General features: G+C 63.8%; 1 protein-coding gene across 4 annotated transcripts in view; it reads left to right on the forward strand.

Annotated features, from left to right (window-relative positions):
• The window catches only part of HSPG2 (heparan sulfate proteoglycan 2), a 38,255-nt gene extending 15,705 nt beyond the window's left edge, over positions 1 to 22,550 (forward strand). For 2 of the 4 annotated variants that reach the window (XM_088066694.1, XM_088066695.1), the window contains 67 exons: positions 47 to 158; positions 246 to 359; positions 439 to 566; positions 644 to 730; positions 816 to 865; positions 949 to 1,037; positions 1,112 to 1,252; positions 1,344 to 1,535; positions 2,024 to 2,116; positions 2,201 to 2,281; positions 2,363 to 2,593; positions 3,250 to 3,363; positions 3,453 to 3,580; positions 3,663 to 3,749; positions 4,412 to 4,638; positions 4,710 to 4,820; positions 4,899 to 4,999; positions 5,265 to 5,445; positions 5,833 to 5,892; positions 6,075 to 6,197; positions 6,284 to 6,424; positions 6,638 to 6,780; positions 6,867 to 7,232; positions 7,315 to 7,453; positions 7,522 to 7,676; positions 7,780 to 7,918; positions 8,047 to 8,198; positions 8,345 to 8,483; positions 8,605 to 8,762; positions 9,092 to 9,230; positions 9,315 to 9,466; positions 9,556 to 9,694; positions 9,777 to 9,928; positions 10,014 to 10,152; positions 10,235 to 10,386; positions 10,476 to 10,614; positions 10,697 to 10,848; positions 10,935 to 11,073; positions 11,164 to 11,307; positions 11,381 to 11,515; positions 11,808 to 11,989; positions 12,074 to 12,266; positions 12,341 to 12,520; positions 13,033 to 13,293; positions 13,560 to 13,755; positions 13,835 to 13,932; positions 14,416 to 14,682; positions 14,757 to 14,869; positions 14,956 to 15,103; positions 15,181 to 15,297; positions 15,550 to 15,634; positions 15,720 to 15,864; positions 15,938 to 16,037; positions 16,122 to 16,231; positions 16,306 to 16,414; positions 16,494 to 16,592; positions 16,922 to 17,143; positions 17,406 to 17,638; positions 18,098 to 18,200; positions 19,312 to 19,452; positions 20,126 to 20,179; positions 20,271 to 20,346; positions 20,487 to 20,565; positions 20,663 to 20,733; positions 20,820 to 20,903; positions 20,972 to 21,075; positions 22,122 to 22,550. In XM_088066694.1, coding sequence (XP_087922820.1) covers positions 47 to 158; positions 246 to 359; positions 439 to 566; positions 644 to 730; positions 816 to 865; positions 949 to 1,037; positions 1,112 to 1,252; positions 1,344 to 1,535; positions 2,024 to 2,116; positions 2,201 to 2,281; positions 2,363 to 2,593; positions 3,250 to 3,363; positions 3,453 to 3,580; positions 3,663 to 3,749; positions 4,412 to 4,638; positions 4,710 to 4,820; positions 4,899 to 4,999; positions 5,265 to 5,445; positions 5,833 to 5,892; positions 6,075 to 6,197; positions 6,284 to 6,424; positions 6,638 to 6,780; positions 6,867 to 7,232; positions 7,315 to 7,453; positions 7,522 to 7,676; positions 7,780 to 7,918; positions 8,047 to 8,198; positions 8,345 to 8,483; positions 8,605 to 8,762; positions 9,092 to 9,230; positions 9,315 to 9,466; positions 9,556 to 9,694; positions 9,777 to 9,928; positions 10,014 to 10,152; positions 10,235 to 10,386; positions 10,476 to 10,614; positions 10,697 to 10,848; positions 10,935 to 11,073; positions 11,164 to 11,307; positions 11,381 to 11,515; positions 11,808 to 11,989; positions 12,074 to 12,266; positions 12,341 to 12,520; positions 13,033 to 13,293; positions 13,560 to 13,755; positions 13,835 to 13,932; positions 14,416 to 14,682; positions 14,757 to 14,869; positions 14,956 to 15,103; positions 15,181 to 15,297; positions 15,550 to 15,634; positions 15,720 to 15,864; positions 15,938 to 16,037; positions 16,122 to 16,231; positions 16,306 to 16,414; positions 16,494 to 16,592; positions 16,922 to 17,143; positions 17,406 to 17,638; positions 18,098 to 18,200; positions 19,312 to 19,452; positions 20,126 to 20,179; positions 20,271 to 20,346; positions 20,487 to 20,565; positions 20,663 to 20,733; positions 20,820 to 20,903; positions 20,972 to 21,075; positions 22,122 to 22,285 — 9,298 coding nt within the window. In that variant the 3' untranslated portion in view covers positions 22,286 to 22,550. The remainder of the gene's footprint in view (positions 1 to 46; positions 159 to 245; positions 360 to 438; positions 567 to 643; positions 731 to 815; positions 866 to 948; positions 1,038 to 1,111; positions 1,253 to 1,343; positions 1,536 to 2,023; positions 2,117 to 2,200; positions 2,282 to 2,362; positions 2,594 to 3,249; positions 3,364 to 3,452; positions 3,581 to 3,662; positions 3,750 to 4,411; positions 4,639 to 4,709; positions 4,821 to 4,898; positions 5,000 to 5,264; positions 5,446 to 5,832; positions 5,893 to 6,074; positions 6,198 to 6,283; positions 6,425 to 6,637; positions 6,781 to 6,866; positions 7,233 to 7,314; positions 7,454 to 7,521; positions 7,677 to 7,779; positions 7,919 to 8,046; positions 8,199 to 8,344; positions 8,484 to 8,604; positions 8,763 to 9,091; positions 9,231 to 9,314; positions 9,467 to 9,555; positions 9,695 to 9,776; positions 9,929 to 10,013; positions 10,153 to 10,234; positions 10,387 to 10,475; positions 10,615 to 10,696; positions 10,849 to 10,934; positions 11,074 to 11,163; positions 11,308 to 11,380; positions 11,516 to 11,807; positions 11,990 to 12,073; positions 12,267 to 12,340; positions 12,521 to 13,032; positions 13,294 to 13,559; positions 13,756 to 13,834; positions 13,933 to 14,415; positions 14,683 to 14,756; positions 14,870 to 14,955; positions 15,104 to 15,180; positions 15,298 to 15,549; positions 15,635 to 15,719; positions 15,865 to 15,937; positions 16,038 to 16,121; positions 16,232 to 16,305; positions 16,415 to 16,493; positions 16,593 to 16,921; positions 17,144 to 17,405; positions 17,639 to 18,097; positions 18,201 to 19,311; positions 19,453 to 20,125; positions 20,180 to 20,270; positions 20,347 to 20,486; positions 20,566 to 20,662; positions 20,734 to 20,819; positions 20,904 to 20,971; positions 21,076 to 22,121) is intronic. The other 2 variants (XM_014261708.2, XM_088066696.1) reach the window with 2 other exon arrangements.
• Positions 22,551 to 23,371: the final 821 nt, after the last annotated feature.

Consider the following 23,371-nt stretch of genomic DNA (forward strand, 5'->3'; position numbering starts at 1 on the left):
ACAGCAGGATGGCAGTGCAGTGCTGACTTCCCCTCTGGCCCTGCAGACTGGCTGATGTCACCCTGGACGTGGCAGTGCCACACGCTACCGGCCGCCCGCCTGCGCTGGAGGTGGAGGATTGCGCCTGCCCCCCTGGGTACCGCGGGGCCTCGTGCCAGGTGAGAGCCTTCACCGCCAGGTCCCCTCACTGCCACCGTGGGAACGCTGAGCCGTGTCCCACCCCTCTGCCACCGTGTCCCCTCTAGGACTGTGACACTGGCTACACCCGCAGCACCGCCGGGCTCTACCTGGGCACCTGCGAGCCGTGCCAGTGCCACGGCCATGCCAGCGAGTGCCACCCTGACACCGGCGTCTGCCAGGTCAGCTGGGGGCAGCCAGGGGACACCCCGGGGACCCCCATGGCAGGGACACCAATGCCATCACCCCCTTTCTTTACAGGGCTGCCGGGATCACACGGAGGGTCCCCAGTGTGACAAGTGCCAACCTGGCTACTATGGCGATGCCACCCGGGGCACCCCGGGTGACTGCCAGCCCTGTCCCTGCCATGGACCCCGTGGGGACACCCAGTAGGTGCCGTTCTGTGGTGTGTCACATCTCCGAGGATGCTGACCGGGAGTCACCTGTCCCTTTGTCCCCTCCACAGAGTGACAGCAATCTGCTTTGAGGACACTGATGGGCAGCCTACCTGCAGTGCCTGTGCCCCAGGGCACAGTGGCCGCCTCTGCGAGAGGTGACAGGGATGCCAAGGTGGGGCAGGGAGTGTTTTTGGGGTGAGCACTCCTCTCACTGCCTCATTCTGGTTTGTCCCACCGTAGGTGCTCGCCCGGGTACGTGGGGGACCCGCTGCGGGGAGAGCCGTGCCGAGGTGAGCGTCACAGGGCAGGGACGAAGCGGTGTCCCCTGTGTGGCACTAGGGAGGATTGTGGCTGACTGTGTGTCACCCCTCAGTGCCTGGTGTCCCCGGTGTGCAGTGTCAGTGTGACCCACGTGGCAGCACCAGCGAGGGCTGCGATGCCAGCGGGCAGTGTTACTGCAAGGTGAGCCTTGTGTGTGTGTCCCCAACCCCAGGAGGGGTGACAGGGCAATGTCACCACGCTGTTTTCCCCTGCAGGCTAACGTGGAAGGTCCCCGTTGTGCCACGTGCCGTCCCCACCACTTCCACCTGAGCGGGGATGAGCCGGCCGGGTGCCTGCCCTGCTTCTGCATGGGCATCGTTCAGCACTGCACCAGCACTGCCTACGCCCGTGGCACTGTGAGTGTACCCTGTCATCCCCACGTGTCCCCAGGGTGTCCCCAGGGTGTCCCCAGCTGTCCCACACCCCTCTCACCCCTCAATCTCGCAGATCCGGACGTCCTTTGCCCCGGGGGATGCCCAGGGGTTCTCCCTGGTGAACCGCCAGCGCAGCACCCACGTGAGCAGCGGCTTTGGGGTGCAGCTGGGGCACCCCCAGCCCCACCTGACCTATGAGCGCTTCAGGGAGCTGCCCCCTGACTCCTACTACTGGCAGCTGCCACCCCCCTACCAGGGAGACAAGGTAACAGGGTGACTCCTGGCAGGACCCATGGGAGCCATGGGAATGCCCTGCCAGGGGCTGCACCCTTCCCCATGGACACCCTGCGCACTGCTGGGGAGGGGGAATGGGCACAGCCTCCTTGTCTGTGCCCTTCTTTTTCTTCTTCCCCTTCTCCTTTCCTTTTTCCCCTTTTCTCATATTTGTCACCTTTTTCATCCTTGTTCTGTGCCATCGCCTGTCCCCAGCATCATCCCCATTCTTTTCTTTCTCCTCTTTCCCCATCCCATCCCCTCCCCATCCATCCTCATCCCCATCCTCTTTCTTTCCCCTGTCCCCTTCCACTTTCTCGTCTTCCTTTTCGCTCTCCTCTTCCTCATCTCTATTTCATCTCACCACTTTCCCCATCCCTGTCCCCATCATGTCCATCCTCTCCCTCTTCCCTTTGCCCATCTCATCCCAGCCCTTCCCTTTCCCACTGCCATCCTAATCCCTCCCGTCTCCTGGGGCAGGTGGGTTCCTATGGTGGTCGGCTCCGCTATACCCTGACCTACACCCCGGGGGGACAGGGAGCCGCCCTGCCCGACGCCGACGTCCAGATCACGGTAAGGGGGTGCTGGCTGGGGTGGGACAGGGACACCCCCGGTGACAGCGGGACCCCCTGACCCCCTTGGCCCTCTTGTCCACAGGGCAATGACATCACACTGGTGGCCTACCAGCCCAACCTGCCCCCGCGGACCCCCCAGGCCTTCGAGATCATTTTTCGGGAGGTAGGAGGTGGTGGGCAGCTTTTGTTCCCGGTGTCCCCCTTTCCCAGAGTGTGTCCCCCACCAACCCCCCTGTTCCTGCAGCAATACTGGCAGCGGCCGGACGGGCAGCCAGCGACACGGGAGCACCTGCTGATGGCACTGGCTGACCTGGATGAGATCCTCATCCGAGCCACCTACTCCACGAGCACAGCCGTGGCCACCATCGCCGACGTGGCCATGGACACGGCTGTGCCCCCCCAGCCCGGCTTGCCCCCAGCCCCCGAGGTGGAGGAATGTCGTTGTCCCCCCGGATACCACGGGCTGTCCTGCCAGGTGAGCCCAGTCCCTCCCAGTGTCACCCTATCACCCCCATCACCTCGCTACCCTCCTTCCCAGTATCGCCTCATCATCGCCCCGATCACCCCCCAGCATTCCATCATCCCTCCAGCATCCCCCATCATCATCCCTCCATGCTCTCATCCCCCTATCAAACCCATCATCATCCCCCTATCAAACCCATCATCATCCTGTCAGCCTCATCCCCATCACCCCTCCATTCTCCCCTCCAGTATCACCCCCTCATCATCTTTCAACTCCCCCAGCAGAGCCCCCATCACGCCCATAATCCCTCCATCATTGTACCATCATCACCACCTGCAGTGCCATCATTGTCCTTCAGCCCCCAGCATCCCCCCAGTATCCCCAGCATCCCCCCATCACTCCCCCATCACCTCCCATATCACACCCCGTCATCACCCCCCCATGACTCCACGTGATCCACGCTCCCACCCAGCATCACACCCAGCACCCTTCATCAACCCCCCAGCACACCTATCATCATCATCCATCTGTCCCCCAGTCCCCTCCCTCATGTCCTCATCACCTTTCAGCATCCCTAGCATCCCCACATCATCCCCTGGATCACCCCCATCAGCCTCATCACCCCTTCAGCATCCCCCCGGTGTGACTGTGGCTGTCCCTTCTCGCAGGACTGTGCCCCTGGGTACACTCGCACCGGCGGGGGTCTGTACCTGGGGCACTGTGAGCTGTGCGAGTGCAACGGCCACTCCGAGAGCTGCCACCCTGAGAGCGGCGCCTGCTCCGTAAGGCCCCGCATTCCAGTCGTTTTTGGGGGTGCTGTGGTGTTACCCCAGCTGTGACACCCCCAATTTGTGCCCCCACTGTCCCCCAGGGATGCCTGCACAACACGGCAGGGGACTTCTGTGACCAGTGCGCCCCCGGCTTCTACGGGGACGCCAGTGCTGGGACCCCCGAGGACTGCCAGCCCTGCGCCTGTCCCCTCCCATACCCTGAAAACCAGTGGGTGTCTGCACTGGGCTGGGGGTGCTGGGCTAGGGGTGCTGGGGAAGGGACGTGCCCTCACTTTGCTCCATCCCTGCAGGTTTTCCAGGACCTGTGAGAGTCTGGGAGGCAGCGGGTACCGCTGCACCGCCTGTGAGCCAGGCTACACTGGGCAGTACTGCGAGCGGTGAGGCTGCTGGCACCCCAAAACCTGCCCCAAAAACCCACCCCATGGGCTCATCCCAATATACCCCCCGCCAGAACCAACCCAAATATACCCCTCCAAAAACCAACTCCATGGGCTCACCCCTGTGTACCCACTCTGCTGTACCTGCCCTGATGGGTTCACTGCCATATGCTCTCCAGTACACCTGCCCCAATACAGCCACCATCATGTTCTCCTGCTGTTACCCCCGTGATGCACTCACCCCAACGAGTTCAGCTCAGATTTTCCATCCTAAAGGGCTCAGCCTGACATACGCACCCCAATACAGTGCACCTACCCTGATGGCTTCACCCCAATAGAGACACCCCAAAGTGCCCACCTTGATACAGTCACCACACCACTATAGCCATCCTGATGTGCTCACCCCAAAACACCCACCCTGTGTACCCCGATGAACACCCCAAAACACCCACCCTGTGTACTCTGATAATCACCCCAAAATACCCACCCTGTGTACCCCGATGAACACCCCAAAACACCCACCCTGTGTACTCTGATAATCACCCCAAAACACCCACCCTGTGTACCCCAAAATGCTCATCCCCATCCCCACCCCAACAGACATCCTCCCACTTGCACCCCGCTATGTTCCCACAAACGCGTTGCCCCGTTGCTCCCCGCAGCTGTGCCCCGGGTTACACGGGTGACCCCACGGTGCGGGGACAGCTCTGTGTCCCCGCGGGGCCCCGTCCTGCGCTGGCCGTGCGTGTGCACCCCCCGCGCACCTCGGTGCCGCAGGGGAGCGCGCTCACCCTGCGCTGCCACGCCGCCGGGGACCCCCCGCTCTACTACCACTGGGTGCGAGAGGACGGGCAGCCCCTCCCCGAGGGCGCCCAGAGCCGCCGACAAGGTACTGGGTGGCTCCGGGGGGGACATCGGGGTGTCCCCAAGGTGTGGGGGGTCACCTGCCTGTCCCCCCAGGTGAGGAGCTGCACTTCCCCAGCATCCAGCCCTCTGAAGCCGGTGTCTACGTCTGCTCCTGCCGCAACCTTCGGCACAGCAATGCCAGCCGCGCCGAGGTCATCGTCACCGGTAGGTCGTTGTCACCGAGGGCGGGGACGTGCGCAGAGGGGAGGCAGGAGCAAGGCTCACCTCTCTGTGTGGACACAGAAACCCCCGACAAGCCCATCACCGTCACCGTGGAGGAGAAGCGGGTGCAGCGGGTGCAGCCTGGGGCCGACGTCACCTTCGTCTGCACTGCCAAGAGCAAGGTGAGGGGAAGGGGACACAGCATGGCGCTCCTGGGTGTGTGCAGGGACATTCAGGGTGTGGAGATGTCCCCGGGTGCCCACCTGGTCCTACAGAGCACAGGAACAGCTGTGCCCATATGTACCCCCAAAGCCCCTTGGCTCCTTATATAGGAGAGATCCCTGGGGTCCCACGTGCCCGCCTCTCCCCCATGGGTGCACAGCCGGCCACGTGCCCCTTCATGCGCCCATCCAGTGGTCTCAGGCCTCCCCACCTCTGTCCCCCCAGTCTCCCGCCTACACCCTGGTGTGGACACGGCAGAACCACGGGACGCTGCCGGCAGGTGCCGTGGATTTCAACGGGATCCTGACGCTGCGCGGCGTGCGGCCCCAGGACGCCGGAGTCTACATCTGCACCGGCTCCAACATGCTGGACATGGACCAGGGCACCGCCACGCTCTACGTCCAGGGTGAGCCCTGACACCGCGGCTCACCCCGTGGTGATGGGGTGATGGGCAGCACCAGGGGGATGGGCACACACAGTGCTTGGGCCCCAGATGCTGGGTTTGATGGGCACGTTTGCTGTTAGGATGTCAATGCCCAGATACCAGGGTGATGGGTTTGCTGGGTGCTCAGTCCTTAAGGTGATGGGCACGCTCACCACCCTGGCTCTGTGGTGACGGTGCCCAGGTGCTGCAGTGATGGGCACATTAAATGCCCAGACACTGGAGCGGTGGGCACACGTGGTGCCCAGACAGGGGCAGGTTTGGTGCCTAGATGCCGAGGTGACGGGTAGGCTTGGTGCCCTCACACCAGGGTGGTGGGCACACTCCCCTGAGACCCACCCCCTCCCGCAGCTGCCTCGAAGACTCAGATGTTCTATGGACCTGTTGAGTTCATGGAGGGGCACAGACCGGGTAAGTCACCAGGGGAGGGTTCCTGGGGGTCCGCACGCTCCCCCCACCCACTGCATGCCAGGACTCCACATGCACCCTGCTGCTGGCTCTGCCACGCCACCCTGCTTTGCACTGCCCCACCGCCTGGAGACAGCACCGGGGGGGGCCTGGCGAGCCCTAAGCCCCCCCGGCTCTCACCGCAGCCGGCTCTGCCAGCGCCCCCACCGCCACCGTGGAGCCGGCACAGCTGAGCGTGGCACCGGGGCAGCCAGCCGAGTTCCGCTGCCTTGTCACCGGCAGCCCCCAGCCCACCCTTGAGTGGCTCGGTAGGTGCCTGGTGGGGATGGGGGGACACCAGGACCGGGCGGGGGGACGCAGTGAGCGGGGCTGATGGCAGGCCGTGTCCCTGCAGGTGCGCTGCCACCGCAGGCTGTGGTTCAGGGGGGGACGCTGCGCTTCGGCGCTGTCGAGCCTGCCAACACGGGGCACTACGAGTGCCAGGCAAGGAGCAGCGCTGGGCAGCACACGGCACGCGCCTTCCTCCGTGTGCAAGGTGAGTGACATCATCATTGTCCCCGTCACCCCACTGTCCCTTTCATCCCCGTCCCCGTCATCTTCATCATCAGTCACCCCATTTTCCTCATCATCCCCATCCCCATCATTTCCATCATCCCTGTCACCTGATCATTCCCATCGCTGCTGTCATGTCCATCACCCCCATTGTCCCCACCTCCCCACTGCCCCTGCCCTGACCCCCTCCTCGCAGACGCAGGCACCCCCCAGGTGCAGGTGAGCCCGGAGCGGACAGAGGTGCAGGAGGGCTCCACGGTGCGGCTCTACTGCCGAGTCTCGGGGTCCCCCACTGCCACCATCACCTGGGAGAAGCAGGGGGGTGCTCTGCCGCCACAGGTGAGCAGGGTGCTGGCACCTGTGGGTGCTCCATGGGGTGTGGGTGTGTGCCACAGGTGCCACTGACACCCACTCTTGTGCCACAGTCCCGCACCGAGCACGGTGACATCGCCACGCTCGTCATCCCTGCTGTGACGGCAGCTGATGGCGGCGTCTACATCTGCATGGGCACCAGTGCTGCTGGCACAGCCCGTGCCACTATCGAGGTGGCTGTGGTGCCAGGTGAGGAGGCTGGGGGACACCAGAGGTGTCTGGGGGTGATTTTGGTGGGGGGACCCCCCATCATGTCGCCCCTTTCGTCGCCAGGGGTGACGCTGCCTGTCCGCATTGAGTCCTCGTCCCCATCCGTCATCGAGGGACAGACCCTGGAGCTGGACTGTGTGGTGGCAGGACCCAGCTCTGCCACCGTGACGTGGTACAAGCGTGGGGGCTCGCTGCCTGCTGGCCACCAGGTAGGGCACAGCAGGGTGGGCAGCGCCCCAAACGCTGCCCTGTTCCCTGCTGTGTGACACCAAAGCATGTCCCCAACTGCAGGTTTCAGGGTCCCGGCTTCACGTCCCCCACATCACGGCAGCTGATTCAGGGGAGTACGTGTGCCGGGCAAGCTTGGGGACCACTGTCCGGGAGGCATCTGTCATTGTCACCGTCATGGCTGCATCGGGCTCATCCTCTGGTGAGTCTGGGCTCTGGAGGGAACAGGCGGTCCCCAACAGACGGTCACAGCTCTGTCCTTCTCTGCAGGACCACCAACTTCAGGTGTCCCTGTCCGGATCGAGGCATCCTCATCCACCGTGGCCGAGGGACAGACCCTGGACCTCAACTGCATCGTGGCCGGGCAGGGACAGGCCACTGTCACCTGGTACAAGCGCGGGGGGTCCCTCCCAGCCAAGCACCAGGTAGGGCACGCAGAGGGTGATGATGCAAAGGGTGGCTGGGGTTGATGCACAGCCCTGTGCGAGCCCAGGTGGCTCCGGTGACCCTTGTGTCCCCTCTCCACAGGTGTCGGGCTCCCGGCTGCGGCTGCTGCAGGTGACAACGGCCGACTCAGGCGAGTACGTGTGCAGGGTGACCAGCGGGGCCACCTCCAAGGAGAGTGCAGTCATGGTGACCATCCAGCCCAGCAGTGCCAGTGCCTACTGTGAGTGGGGACAGGGGGTGGCAGCACCAGCGTGTCCTCATGTCATAGCCCTGAGCCAGAGCTCAGGTGCCCATGCTGGTGAGGTCCTGCTGTGGTCACTGGTGTCACTCTCCTGTCTCGGTCCCCAGCCCCGGGCAACACGACTCCCCTGCGCATCGACTCCCCGTCCTCTGCTGTGGTTGAGGGACAGATCCTGGACCTGAACTGTGTCATTGCCAGCCCTGCACAGGCCACTGTCACCTGGTACAAGCGCGGGGGAACCCTCCCAGCCAAGCACCAGGTAGGGGACATGGAGAGGGGATGTCACCAAGCAGGGTGGATGCAGCTGATCAGCAGCTCTGGGCAAGCCCAGATGACCTGTGCAGATGCAGGTGGCCCCATGGAAGCCCAAGTGTCCCCAGTAACCCCCATGTCCCCTCCCCACAGGTGTCGGGCTCCCGGCTGCGGCTGCTGCAGGTGACAACGGCCGATTCGGGCGAGTACGTGTGCCGGGTGACCAGCGGGGCCACCACCAAGGAAACCTCCATCATGGTGGCCGTCCAGCCCAGCAGCGCTGGTGCCTACTGTGAGTGGGGACAGGGGACATAGGAGGTTACCCATGGGGTGTGACACATGGGGTGTGACACAGTGTCCCTGGGAGGGTCACACATGGTGGTGGTCGGTCTCTAACCCATCTTGGTCCCCAGCCCCAGGCAGCACAACCCCTCTGCGCATTGAGTCCTCGTCCCTGTCATCCCCCGTGACCGAGGGACAGACCCTGGACCTCAACTGTGTCATTGCCAGCCCTGCACAGGCCACTGTCACCTGGTACAAGCGCGGGGGGACCCTCCCAGCCAAGCACCAGGTAGGGGACACGGAGCGGGGATGTCACCGAGCGGGGAGGATGGGGATGACACAGCTCTGGGGGAGACCACGTGGCCATCCAAGTCATGGAGGCCCCACGCAAGGTTGGCTGGTCCTGGGCAGGCACGGGTGGCCCCATGACTATGGAAGCCTGAGTGACCCCATGGAAGACCAAGTGACCCCAAGGAAGCCCAAATAACCCCATATAAGCCCAGGTGGCCCTTGCAAGCCCAAAGTGGCCCTGTGCAAGCTCAAGTGGCCTTGTGCAATCCCAGATGACCCCTTGCCAGAGCTGATGGCCCCCGTGACCCCTCTGTCCCCTCCCCACAGGTGTCGGGCTCCCGGCTGCGGCTGCTGCAGGTGACAGCGGCTGACTCGGGCGAGTACGTGTGCCGGGTGACCAGCGAGGCCACCACCAAGGAGATCTCCGTCATGGTGACCATCCAGCCCAGCAGTGCCAGCAGCTACCGTGAGTGGGGACAGGAGGAGGTGACTGAGGGCTGGGGGACAGTGCTGCCGTCCTTGGGGTGGACCCTCCTGTCTCTGTCTCCAGCTGTTGGTGTCACCCCTCCGGTGCGCATTGAGTCCTCGTCCTCCTCCGTGGCCGAGGGACAGACCCTGGACCTCAACTGCATCGTGGCCGGGCAGGGACAGGCCACTGTCACCTGGTACAAGCGTGGGGGGTCCCTCCCAGCCAAGCACCAGGTGGGGGACACTGAGGAGCATTTTGGGGTGGAAAAGGGACTTTGGTGGTGTTGGGTTTATGTCCCCATTCTCATGTGTCACCCCTCCAGGTGTCGGGCACCCGCCTGCGCATCCCCCAGGTGACAGCAGCCGATTCAGGGGAGTACGTGTGCCGGGTGACATCAGGCGGTGTCACACATGAGACGTCCCTCATCATCACCATCCAGACTGGCGCTGGCTCCTCTTACGGTACCGGGGTTGTGTGAGAGGTGACACAGGGACATGGTGAGGACACAGTGGTGACCCTATGGACCCTATTGTCACCCCCCAGCTGTCGGTGTCACGCCACCAGTGAGGATCGAGACCTCCTCCGCTGCTATTAGCGAGGGACAGACGCTGGAGCTCAACTGCATGGTGGCAGGACAGGGTCACCCCCATGTCACCTGGTACCGGCGCAATGGGGCTCTGCCACCAAACAGCCAGGTGGGACATGGGGGTGGTGGCTTTGCCCAGCAGGCCACAACCCTGAATCAGGTACTTATGTGTCCCCAACTTGTCATGTCCCCAGGTGTCAGGGACCCGCCTGCGCCTTGCCAAAGTGGCAGTGGCCGATTCAGGGGAGTATGTGTGCCGGGTGACCCTGGGGACTGTCACCCAGGAGGCATCTGTCATTGTCACCGTGCCCAGCAGCGCTGACACCTATTACAGTGAGTGTGAGAGAGGGCAGCGCCTGGGGACTGTTTGGTGTCACCTTGGTGATAAACGTTCCCTTTCCCTGTTCTCCCCCAGCCTCTGGCATTTCCCAGCCCCTCCGCATCGAGTCCTTGTCCTCGGCCATCGCCGAGGGACAGACCCTGGACCTCAACTGCGTGGTGGCAGGGTCTGGCCCCACCACCGTGACGTGGTACAAGCGTGGTGGCTCCCTGCCCGTTGGCCACCAGGTAGGGGACAGGGGAGGCTCACAATTCACGTGAATTTGTCCCTTCCCCTGCTCTGTGGTGCTGATTTGTCCCCCAACTGTTCCCTCCAGGTATCGGGCACCCGCCTGCGCATCCCCCAGGTGACAGCAGCCGATTCAGGGGAGTACGTGTGCAGGGTGACATCAGGCGGTGTCACACAGGAGACATCCCTCATTGTCACCATTGATGATGGAGACACCCCATCCCACTGTGAGTGCCACTCTCCAGGGGACAGGTTCCCACTGGTGTCAGAGACCACTGGGGCCATTCACCCTCAACCCTGCCCATGCAGCCACCGGCATCACGCCACCCATCCGCATTGAGTCCTCAGCGTCCTCTGTCACCGAGGGACAGACTCTGGACCTGGACTGCGTGGTGGCTGGCCAGGGACAGGCCATCATCACCTGGTACAAGCGCGGTGGGGCCCTCCCAGCCAAGCACCAGGTGAGTGGAGACACCGATGGGGTGGGAGATGGTGGTTGCTGTGCATGGCTGAGTGATGCCACCACCTTCTGTTACGATGTCCCCAGATTTCGGGGTCCCGGCTGCGGCTGTCACAGCTCTCGGTGGCTGACTCGGGAGAGTACGTGTGCCGGGCTGACACAAGCAGCGTGTCCCGCGAGGCCGCTGTGTCTGTCACTGTCACCTCCCATGACAGCTCCAGCTACCGTGAGTGCAGCCACAGGGGGAGGGAGCATGTTGAGGGGAAATGGGTGACGTGAGTGATCTCGTGGCCTCTCTGTCCTTTTGTCCCCACAGGTCTGCAGAGCCCCATCATCTCCATCGACCCACACAGCATGGCAGTGGCACCAGGAGAAGATGCCACCTTCAAGTGCCGCATCCACGATGGCGCCCGGCCTGTCAACATCACCTGGCGCATGGGGCCTGGCCAACACTTCCAAGGTATGGCGGTCTCCAGGGTGGCCCTGGCATGGCCCCAGGGTGGCCCTGGTGCTGATGGCTCCTCCTTGCCCAGACAATGTGAAGATCAGTGCCAATGGCTCAGTCATCTCCATCACCAGTGCCCATGTGGGCAACCAGGGCGCCTACCACTGCGTGGCCTCCAACCGCTTCGGCATCGCCAGCAGCGTCGTCAACCTCGTGGTGCAAGGTATGAGGTGGCCAGGGCTGTCCTGTCACTGTCTCCATGTGCTCCAGGTGTCCCCAGGGCACTGGTGTTCCCATCCCCACGTCCTCCATATGCTCCAGGTGCAATGTCCCCATCCAGATGTCCTCCATGGGCTTCAGAGATGTTGAGATGTTGTGTCCCCATCCACACACTCATGCTCATTTCCTCCTACGCTCCCAATGCTCCCAGGGTGATGGGTGCCCCTATGGCACCTTCCAGGTGCCCTTCGTGGTGGTGTCCCTATCCCCACCCCAATGCCCTCCTCCTTCTCCAGGTGCCCCCGTGGTGTCAGTGATGCCACCAGGCCCTGTGACAGTGAAGGAGGGAAAATCCCTGAGCCTGGAGTGCCTGGGCCGGGGTGAGCCACGGCCACTGGTACGTTGGAGCCGGCTGGGCTCCCGGCAGAAGGTGGAGCACCAGACGCTGCTGCACATGGACAGCCAGGCCATCCTGCAGGTGAGGGGGCACCCAGGGGCACCATGGGGCACCATGGGGCACCGGGCAGTGCCAGGTGCTCATCCCCACCCTGTCCCCCGCCAGCTCTCACCAGCCAAGCCGGAGCACGCCGGGACCTACGTGTGCACGGCACACAGTGCCCTGGGCTCGGCGCAGGCACGGGTGGATGTCAGAGTGGAGTCAGCGCAGCGGCACCCTGGGGCCCCTGAGGTCACCGCTCCGTCTACTGTCACCGTGGTGGCCGGGGACACTGCCACTCTGCACTGCATGGCCAGAGGTATGGGGAGCCTGCAGGACGGTGGTGCAGAAGGGATGTCCTCAGCAGTACGTGACACCATGGTGTGGTCCTAGGTGACCCAGTGCCCCGGATCGAGTGGTCCAAGCTGCGGGCACCCCTGCCCTGGCAGCATCGCGTGGTGAACGGCAGCCTGGTCATCCCTCGTGCCGCGCAGCAGGACTCGGGCCAGTACATCTGCAATGCCAGCAGCCCTGTCGGTTCCACCGAAGTCTTCGTCACCCTCGATGTGGAGAGTAAGAAGGGGACAGCAGGGGGTTGTGGTGCCCCTGGGTTCCTGCTGCCACCTCCACTGTGGCCATCACCCATCCTTCCTCTGCATGTGGCCACCTCTGTCGCCACTTCCACCCTTCCACCCAGCTCTTCCTCACGGGACCATCCTCGCTCCATCGCAGCACCCATCCTCCTCTCTCATGCTCCTGTCAAACTCCATCACCAGCCCTTCCCATGGGTGTGCCCACCTGCTTGTCCCGTCCCTGTGCACGTCCCTCTCCACTTCTGCTCTCTTATCTATCCATCTATCCATTCACCGTGGATCCATCCGCTGCTCATCCATCTCACCTCAAACCCATCTCTCTATGTCTGCTCGTATCTCTCCTTCCATCTCTTCCTCATGGCTCCATCCAGCTCTCATCCATCCCAACACACACCCATCTCCACCAACCCCCACACCCCTCACCGACACCCTCCTTGCCCCACTGACCCGTTCCTGGCCCCATCGTGGCTGACGGTTCCACCCATCCCGCAGCACCTCCTTATGCCACCATCGTGCCGGAGGACACAGCGGTGCAGGCAGGTGACACGCTGCAGGTGCAGTGCCTGGCCCACGGCACCCCCCCGCTGCACTACACCTGGGACAAGGTGAACGGCAGCCTCTCCACACGTGTGGCCCACCGTGCTGGCCTCCTCCGCCTCGGCCCCGCGGCCCCTGCTGACACCGGCACCTACCGCTGCCTCGTCACCAACCGCATCGGCACCGCCGAGGCCTTTGCCCGTGTGGCTGTTCATGGTGAGCCCACCCCTGGCCTGGGTGCCATTGGTGCTCCACACTGGGTGCTGGCAGCGCTGCCGGCTGCCCTCAGAGCTCTGCATCCTGCCCAAGCAATCCTGGTGCTGAGGGGCACTGCTGGGGCTCCACATCCCGCCTGGCTGGTGCTACTGGGTCTAAATCCCACCCCGTTTATCCTGGTGTTGCTGGGTACCACCGGGGCTCTGCATCCCACAGGGGTGATGCAAGTGCCACTGGGTACCACTGGGGCTCTGCATCCCTTCCAGGTGATGCTGGTGAAGGTGGGGACGTTGCTGGCGGTCCCTTGGTGGTGCGGGTGACACCAGAGAGCCTCGTCAAGGGGGTGGGTGGCACTGCCGAATTCACCTGCTCTGTCTCCGGGGACCCCCGTGCCCGTGTGGAGTGGCTGAAGGAAGGTGGGGAGCTGCCCCCCACCCACAGCATGCGGGACGGGGTGCTCCGGTAAGGAACACGGGACAGGGAGGTGGGACCCCCACACTGGTCCCCCATGGGGTCCCTCACCCTGCCTGTGTCCCTGCAGGATGCCAGAGCTGGCCTCGGGGGCACAAGGCGTGTACGTGTGCCGGGCCACTGCCCCAGGAGGGCAGGCAGAGGACAGAGCCACCCTCACTGTCCAGGGTAGGAGCATCACCCTGGCACCAGGGCACACGCCCACCCCCTGAGCTGTCCCCCACCACCAAGGGCATCCTGGGACCCTCATGTCCTGCCACCAAGGGGCACCCCAGCACCCACCATTCCCCTACACACACAGGCACCTTGATACCCCCCGATGACCATGGTGACCCCGAATCTCTCCTCAAGCCTGCAGGCACCCCAGTGCCCCCAACCCTTCCCCATGCCTGTGGACACCCTGACACAATCAGTCTCCACACTCACAGACACTCCAGTGCCCCCTGTCTCTTCCCACACCCGTGACCACCCTGGTACCCCCCATGTCTCCCCATGCTCACAAGGACTCCCAACACCTCCCCATTCCCGCAGCCACCCCAATTGTTCTACATCCCCTCAGGAACCCCATTTCTCCCCATCTCCTACTCCGGTGCCAGGCCGCAATGCCTCCCTGTACCGGGGGTTCACCCCAAATCCCCCCTGTCCCCCAAGCTCTCCCCAGGGCCCTGATCAACATCCGGACAGCGGTGCAGACGGTGCTGGCAGGGACAACAGTGGAGCTGGAGTGCCTGGGCTTGGGGGAACCCCGTCCCCACGTCACCTGGAGCAAGGTGGGGGGTCGCATCCGCCCCGGGGTGCTGGTCCGTGCTGGCACCCTCACCATCGAGCAGGTGGAGCGGGCGGATGCTGGGCAGTACCGCTGCACCGCCACCAACGCCGTGGGCACCGTCCAGTCCCACGTCATCCTCCACGTGCAAGGTGAGCACAGGGATGCACAGCTGGGGGCACACACTGTGTCACTGCGAGGTGGTGACGCTTTTGTGTGTCCCCAGCTGCTCCTCAAATCGCTGGGCAGCCAGAGGTGAAGGAGGTGTCCCTTGGATCAGCAGCTGTTTTGCCGTGCTTGGCATCTGGCTTCCCGGTGCCAGAGATCACCTGGAGCAAGGTGTGCTGGAGGGGTGGAGGGTGGTGGTGGCGGCCAGGGTTGTGGGGGCTGCTCGTGGGTGCTGACTCCCCTCTGCTGTGGCACAGCTGGAGGGGGAGCTGCCGGCGGGTGCCAGGGTGCAGGGGAACGTGCTGACACTGCCAGCTGTGCGCCCCGAGGATGCCGGCGTCTACACCTGCGTGGCCTCCAACCACCGAGGCCAGCAGACAGCTTACTATGTGCTGAAGGTCCAAGGTGAGGACAGACAGAGGGACAGACGGATGGATGGGAGTGGGGGTGCCCCGCCCCTCCTTACCTTCCCATCCCTGCAGAGCACGTGGTCCCCTATTTTGGGCAGTCGCCCCGCTCCTTCCTCCCCCTGCCCACCATCAAGGACGCCTACAAGAGGTTTGAGATCCTCATCACCTTCCGACCTGATGCTGCTGATGGTGAGCCCGTGTGCTCCATGTGTCCTCTGTGTCCCCCTTTGTGTCCCCTCCATCATTTTCCCTTCTTGCCTTTCATCCTCCCCTCCCTTCATGCTCCGCTTGCCATCCTTTATCTCCCATTCTCTATTCATCTGAGAGCCTCCAGTTTATGGGAGGTTTCTCCTCCATTCTGGGAGGATTTTGGAGTCCCCTAGGATGTGTCCCCCACCTCAGGATGGGAACTGTCCCATCTGATCCCCTGCCACCCCTCAGGGCTTCTCCTCTACAACGGGCAGCGGAAAAACAGCGGTGCCGACTTCATCTCTTTTGGGTTGGTGGGTGGACGCCCCGAATTTAGGTGAGACCTAAGAGTGGGTGCTATGGGAGAGGTGGGAGATGGGTGCCAGCACCCACCCACACCCCGTGTACCCCCAAAAAATCAGGTTTGATGCTGGTTCGGGCATGGCCACCATCCGTCACCCCACAGCGCTGCGGCTGGGCGAGTACCACACGGTGCGGCTGCTCCGCAACCTCACCTGGGGCTCACTGGGGCTGCACGGGCACCCCACCGTGAACGGCACCTCCCAGGTACCAGTCTGGGGACCCAGGGGCAGGCGGGGTCGGGGGGCTGGAGGTGGTGCCCACCCTCTTGTGCCTGCAGGGGAGGTTCCAAGGGCTGGATCTGAACGAGGAGCTGTACCTGGGCGGGTACCCCGACATCAGCGCTGTGGCAAAGACGGGGCTCAGCCGGGGTTTCATGGGTGAGTGAAGGGTTTTGGGGGGCACCAGGGTGAGGGGACGCTGGGCATCATGTGACAGTTCTGTTCATCTCCACCACCCCACAGGCTGTGTGCGCCAGCTCCGCATCCAAGGGGAAGAGGTGGCCTTTGGGGACATGGACCTCCAGGCGCACGGTGTCACCAATTGTCCCACCTGCCAGGACCAGCCGTGCCAGGTGAGGATGGAGGGGAGGAGGTGATGCCCACCCATCCCTGCCCACTGCTGACACCCAGGTCCCCTCTCACCCAGAACGGCGGCGTGTGCCAGGACGATGAGAGTGGCACCTACGTCTGCCGATGTCCCCACGGCTTCACCGGCAGCAACTGCGAGTACTCGCAGGCTTTGCACTGTCACCCAGGTAGGTGACACCACTCCCTCCATGGGGACATCATCCCAGGTCCCTTCAGAATGGTTGCTCATGGCTTCTCACCCCACAGAGGCGTGTGGGCCTGATGCCACCTGCGTCAACCGGCCGGATGGGCAGGGCTACACCTGCCGCTGCCACCTGGGCAAGACTGGGGAGAGGTGCACCAAGGGTGAGTGACACAGCTGAGGCACAGCTGGCACCGTCTTGGGACATGGGGAGGGGGTGAGGAAATGGGGACATGGCTGGAACCATGGTGACATGGGGATGGGGTGGGGCTGGGCACCACCTTGGGGACACTGTCAAGAGATAAGGACCAGCCTGGAAAGATGGGCACCATGGGGACAGAGGCTAGGGTCCCACCCTGGGGATGTAGGTTGGGTCTCACCAAGGGGTGGGGCACTGGGTCCCACTGTAGGGTTGGAGGTTCGGATAGAGGCTGGGGATGGATGTTGCCTGAGGATGGAGTTGGAGGTCCCACACACTGTCTGGGATGTGCAGGTGAAGTGGTGAACGTGCCCTCGTTTGATGAGGAGGGAGCCTTTGTCTCGTACCCGCCCCTCACCAACGTGCACCATGAGCTGCGGCTGGAGGTTGAGTTCCTGCCGCTGGCACCCGACGGGCTCCTGCTCTTCAGCGCTGGCAAAGCCACCCCTGTGGAGGACTTTGTGGCCTTGGCCATGATTGGTGGTCACGCTGAGTTCCGCTACGAGCTGGGCTCAGGTGGGTAGCACAGGGCAAGGGGCACTGTGGAAAGGCTGCACCGTGGACCGTGGGAGTAAGGGGGTGACGCGGCATTACCAGGGTTCGCTGGCGTGAAAGAGGCCCCTGAGCCACAGTGGGGTCCCCTGGCACCATCGGGGTCCCCAAATGTCACTGGGATCCTTGGGAGTCTTTCTGGTCCCTAAGCATCACCCAGGACACGTCTCGCATCCCTGGTCGTCCCCCAGCGCCACCCATAACACCAGCCCCCCCCTCGTGACAGGCCCGGCAGTGCTGCGGAGTGCAGAGCCGGTGGCCCTGGGCCAGTGGCACCGGGTGACAGCTGAACGGGTTCACAAGGATGGGACACTGGTGGTGGACGATGCTGCCCCGGTGAAACGCTCCTCGCCCGGCAAGAGCCAGGGGCTCAACCTGCGCAGCCCCCTGTACCTGGGGGGCACCGAGCCCCCCCTGCGCCCCCCCACCAACGCCTCCTTCCGTGGCTGCATCGGAGAGGTGAGGACCCCCTGTGTCCCCTCGGAGGGCAGGTGACCCCCTCAGGTGTGGAGGGGATTCCCCCATACTGGAATGAACATTCTCCCATGGTGGGAGGAGGTGACCCCCACTGATGCTCACGTGTAGGGGGGATGACCCCTCCTGGTGTCCCCTGGGGAAGATGACCCAGTTGGTGGTGTCCCCTTGGTTGGGAGGTGATCCTGTTGTTGAGGAGGTGACATGCTTTCACGTCCCCGTGTTGGAGTTCCCTCTCTGGGTTGGTGACACCTGGCTGTGGTGTCCCGTTGGTTGGAAGTGACCCACGTGGCTGGGGGACGGTGCCATCGGTGTCCCCTTGTTGATGTCCCCTCACTGGCGAGGGGACCCTCACTGGCATCCCCTTGGCGGGGGGTGAGCGTGTCCGTGTCCCGGTCGGGAGGTGGTGTCCCAGCAGGGTGGTGACAGGCGGTGTCCCTGCAGGTGTCCATCAGCGGCAAGCGGGTAGAGCTGCGGGAGCAGTTCCTGCGCAGCCGGGGAGTGCGGCCCTGCGGCCACCGCGCCCCGTGTCGGCCAGGGAGCCACGGTGAGAGCTGGGACGGGCTGGGCTGGGAGAGCGTGGTGTGTGCACTGACTGTGGGTGTGCTGCACATCTGTGTGTGTGTGTGTGTGTGTGTGCACTGACTGTGTGGGTGTGCTGCACATCTCTGTGTGTGTGTGTGTGTGTGTGTGTGCACTGACTGCATGGGTGTGCTGCACATCTGTGTGTGTGTGTGTGTGTGTGTGTGCACTGACTGTGTGGGTGTGCTGCACATCTGTGTGTGTGTGTGTGTGTGTGTGCACTGACTGTGGGTGTGCTGCACATCTGTGTGTGTGTGTGTGTGTGTGTGTGTGTGTGCACTGACTGTGTGGGTGTGCTGCACATCTGTGTGTGTGTGTGTGTGTGTGTGTGTGTGTGCACTGACTGCGTGGGTGTGCTGCACATCTGTGTGTGTGTGTGTGTGTGTGCACTGACTGCGTGGGTGTGCTGCACATCTGTGTGTGTGTGTGTGTGTGTGCACTGACTGCGTGGGTGTGCTGCACATCTGTGTGTGTGTGTGTGTGTGTGTGTGCACTGACTGTGTGGGTGTGCTGCACATCTGTGTGTGTGTGTGTGCACTGACTGCATGGGTGTGCTGCACATCTGTGTGTGTGTGTGTGTGTGTGCTGTATGTGTGTGTGTGTGTGTGTGTACACTCTGTGTGCACTGTGTGTGTGTGTGTGTGTGTGCTGTATGTGTGTGTGTGTGTGCACAGTGTGTGTGTGTGCACAGTGTGTGTGTACACTCCGTGTGCACTGTGTGTGCTGTATGTGTGTGTGTGTGTGTGCACAGTGTGTGTGCACAGTGTGTGTGCACAGTGTGTGTGCACAGTGTGTGTGTGTGTGTGTGTGTGCTGTATGTGTGTGTGTGTGTGTGTGCACAGTGTGTGTGTGTGTGTGTGTGCACAGTGTGTGTGTGTGTGCAGTGTGTGTACACTCCGTGTGCACTGTGTGTGCTGTATGTGCACACACACACACACACACACACACACACACACACACGGTTTGCACCTGTTCCCTGCACACACCTGTGCCTGGTGTGCCCTGTGGGGGCCGTGCCCAGGTGTGCAGTGCACAGTCACCTGTCACCCCCAGTGACCGTGTCCCACTGTCCCCAGGCCTGCACTGTGAGGAGGAGGAGGAGGAGGAGGAGGAGGCCGAAGGCTGTCACCCCTCCCGGCCCTGCCTGCACGGTGGCTCCTGTGTCCATGGCTCCTGCCACTGCCCCCCTGGACACAGTGGGGCCCGCTGCCAGCACCGTGAGGGGACAGCAAAGGGACATGGGGGGACACCTGGGGACACAGGGTGCATGCAGGGACACTGCCAGCACAGCGAGGGGCAACACGTGAAAGGGCAAGGGGGACACCTGGGGACACTTGAAGATGCAGAGGGACATCTCAGGTCACTGGAGGACATGGGGGGAAAAAGGAAAGACATGGGGACACCCAGGGACACAAGGGACACGCACACTTGGGGACATTTGGAAATTCTTCGTGATATTTGGAGACAGTTTGCGACATGTGGGGACATGAGGGAAACTTGGGAACATGGGGAGGCACTTGGGGACATGGGAGGAGGTCACTTGGGGACACTTGGCAAACATTTGGGGACATGGGGGGAACACAGATGGGGACACCTGACGACATTTGGAGACACCTGGGGAACATAGGGGGACACCTGGAGACCCTTGGGGATTGGCTGGGAACACAGAGGAACACCTGGGTACACGACAGGGAATACTTGAGAATACTTGGGAATAATTGAAGCCACCTGGGAACATGGGGGACGTCTGGGGACACTGTTGAGGATATGCACTTGGGGAATATTTGGGGATACCTGGGAACATCTGGAGACATCTGGGGACATGGTGGGGGGACACTTGGGGATACCCAGGGGATGCATGCCCTCCTTTTACCCCTTCTTCTCCCACAGGCTCAGCACTGGCAGAGCTGGAGCAGGACTGGCAAGAGGGCAGCGGTGGTGGCGGTGGGTCCCTGCACCCATTTCCCCTTTTTCCCCCCAAAACGCGGGTGGGGCCCCCTCCTTCCATCCCCCCTGACCCCCCATCTTTCCCCAGATGCCCCTGGGCAGTTCAGCGCCGCATTCCAGGACGGATCCTACCTGGCCCTTCCCGGGCACCTCTTCCCTCGTGGGTGAGTGACACAGGACACCCTGAGCGGGTGCTGCACCCCTCCCGTGGCACCCTCCCATTTCTGGGGTGCTGCACTCCCCCCCCACGGCATCACCCCCTTTTTGGGTGCTGCCCCTCACCACCCCTCCCCTCCCCTTGCAGCCCCCCCGAGGCTCCTGAGACCATCGAGCTGGAGCTGCGGACGCGCAGCGCGCAGGGGCTGCTGCTGTGGCACGGCGCGGTCAGCGGGGACAGGGGGACAGGGAGGGCACCGGGCTGTGAGACCCCGCGGGGTGGGGGTCCGGGTGCCCCCTGCTCACCTCGCGCTGCACCCGCAGGAGCCCGGTGAGGGTGGCAAAGCCAAAGATTTCCTTGGCCTCGGGTTGAAGGATGGGCACCTGGTGTTCAGGTGAGACCGCGGTCCCCCGGCGTGACGGGTGAGCCCCACACGGTGCCCCCTAAGGTGCCCTGCACACTGACACCGAGCCCCCGCAGGTACCAGCTGGGCAGTGGCGAGGCCACCATCACCTCTGAAGATCCCATCAATGACGGCGAGTGGCACCGGGTGACGGTGACAAGGTGGGCGGGGTGCTGGGCGTGGGGGGTAGGGGTGGGCTTGGGGTGCAGGTGCTGACCGTGCCCCGCAGAGAGGGCCGGCGTGGGCAGCTCCAGGTGGACGGAGAGGAGCCAGTGAGTGGGGAATCACCCGGATCCAACGTCATGGCCAACACACAGGGCAGCATCTACGTGGGTACGTGGGGACACGGGGGGAGCATGGACGGGCTGGGACACAAATGGACACCGGGTGGATGTGGGATGGACACGGGGTGGATGTGGGATGGACACGGGATGGATGTGGGATGGACACGGGATGGATGTGGGATGGATGGGGTGGATGTGGGGTGGACACGGGATGGATGTGGGATGGACACGGGATGGATGTGGGATGGACACGGGGTGGATGTGGGGTGGATGGGGTGGACACGGGGTGGATGTGGGGTGGACACGGGGTGGATGTGGGATGGACACGGGGTGGATGTGGGGTGGACACGGGATGGATGTGGGGTGGACACGGGGTGGATGTGGGGTGGATGTGGGGTGGACACGGGGTGGATGTGGGGTGGATGTGGGGTGGACACGGGGTGGATGTGGGATGGACACGGGGTGGATGTGGGATGGACACGGGATGGATGTGGGATGGACACGGGATGGATGTGGGATGGATGGGGTGGATGTGGGATGGACACGGGATGGATGTGGGATGGATGTGGGGTGGACACGGGGTGGATGTGGGGTGGATGGGGTGGATGTGGGATGGACACGGGGTGGATGTGGGATGGACACGGGATGGATGTGGGATGGACACGGGGTGGATGTGGGATGGACACGGGGTGGATGTGGGATGGACGCGGGGTGGATGTGGGGTGGACACGGGATGGATGTGGGGTGGACACGGGGTGGATGTGGGGTGGATGTGGGGTGGACACGGGGTGGATGTGGGATGGATGGGGTGGATGTGGGATGGATGGGGTGGATGTGGGATGGACACGGGATGGATGTGGGATGGATGGGGTGAGGCATGGGATGGCACAGGGAATGGACACGGGGTGGGACAGGGTGGAATAGGGGATGGAATGCAGGGAGAGACGTGGATGGATACGGGATGGGACACATGGTGGGACATGGGGTGGGGACACCTGATGGGACGCGAGACTGACACGGGCAGGTGTCCCAGGCTGGGACATGGGTGGGGCCAGCGGTTGTCCCCCACCCAGTGTCCCCTGTGTTCCCCGGCAGGCGGTGCCCCTGACCCCCACGCCCTGACCAGTGGCAAGTTCAGCTCCGGGCTCTCGGGGTGCGTGCGGGGACTGGCGCTGGAGTCTGCCGGGATCCCCCGACACCCCATTGACCTCCGGCACGGGGCTGTGGGGGGCTCCCCTGTGCCCCCCTGCCCCTCCTAACCCCCACCCCCGAAACACAGTTTGGGGGAAATTTGGCGAATTGTATTCTTTTCCAAACAAAACCACCAGGAGGAAACGGTGCTTCGCTGCCCCGGGGTGACTCCGGGGGGGGGCCGGGACCCCCAAAAATGTTTACACCCCCCTAGCAGCGGAGCCCAAAGCGATGTCGGGGCGGCCGGGCTGCCGGGGTGGGGGCGCGAGGGACAATCGGGGTGCTGGCAGGGACCCCCCCGCGGGGACAGCTATTAAAGGAGAGACAACCAGTGCTGCTGCCGTGTTTGGGGCTGCGCCGGGGCAATGTGGGGGTACAGGAGCCATGGGATGGGAACAAAAGGCTTCGGGGGTGCTGTCGGGATATAAGGGGGCTTTGGTATTGGGGTGCAAGGGGGTGTGGCATGAGAGATGTTTCGGGGGTGCTGTGGGGGTGTAGGAGAAGGCGGTGTAGCGGGATGATTTGGGGGGCACGGTGTGGGGGTGCGGGAGGTGATGGGCCAGGGAGATGCGGTACGGAAGGGTTACGGGATTGGGGTGTGGGGGTTCGGGGGCTCCGGGCTGCGGTATGGGGGTGCAGGGGAATGACACGGGGGGGCAGAGGGGTCTGCGGGGGAACAGGGCTGGGGGGGCTCTGGGGGGGAGCAGGGCTGGGGGAGCTCGGGGGGGGGAGCAGGGCTGGGGGGGGCTCTGGGGGGGAGCAGGGCTGGGGGGGCTCTATGGGGGCTCCAGGGGGGGAGCAGGGCTGGGGGGGCTCTGGGGGGCTCGATGGGACCCAGCCACAGGCACCGGTCACGCCCCCATGGCGAGCGAGCCCCGCCCCCATTCCGCACAGGCCACACCCCCTCCCGGGGCTCGCACACCCCCCGAGGCTGGCAGCGCTAAGCCACGCCCCCGACGGGCTCAAGCCACGCCCCCGGCGGGCTCAAGCCACGCCCCCCGGGCACGAGCGCGCACCTGGCGCGCTCAAACCCCGCCCCTGTGGCGGAAGTCGCGGCCCCGCGCGTCGCGGCCCGCTAACGTCAGCGCCTCGCGCCGTCACCGCGTCGCGCTCGTGGCGTCACCGGTCCTGACGGCGGCGGGAGGGGCCGGGCG

The sequence above is a fragment of the Pseudopodoces humilis genome, chromosome 24, assembly GCF_049639895.1.
Source record: "Pseudopodoces humilis isolate 2021_Gansu_Grassland_sample_001 chromosome 24, ASM4963989v1, whole genome shotgun sequence".
In the NCBI taxonomy this organism is placed as follows: domain Eukaryota; kingdom Metazoa; phylum Chordata; class Aves; order Passeriformes; family Paridae; genus Pseudopodoces; species Pseudopodoces humilis.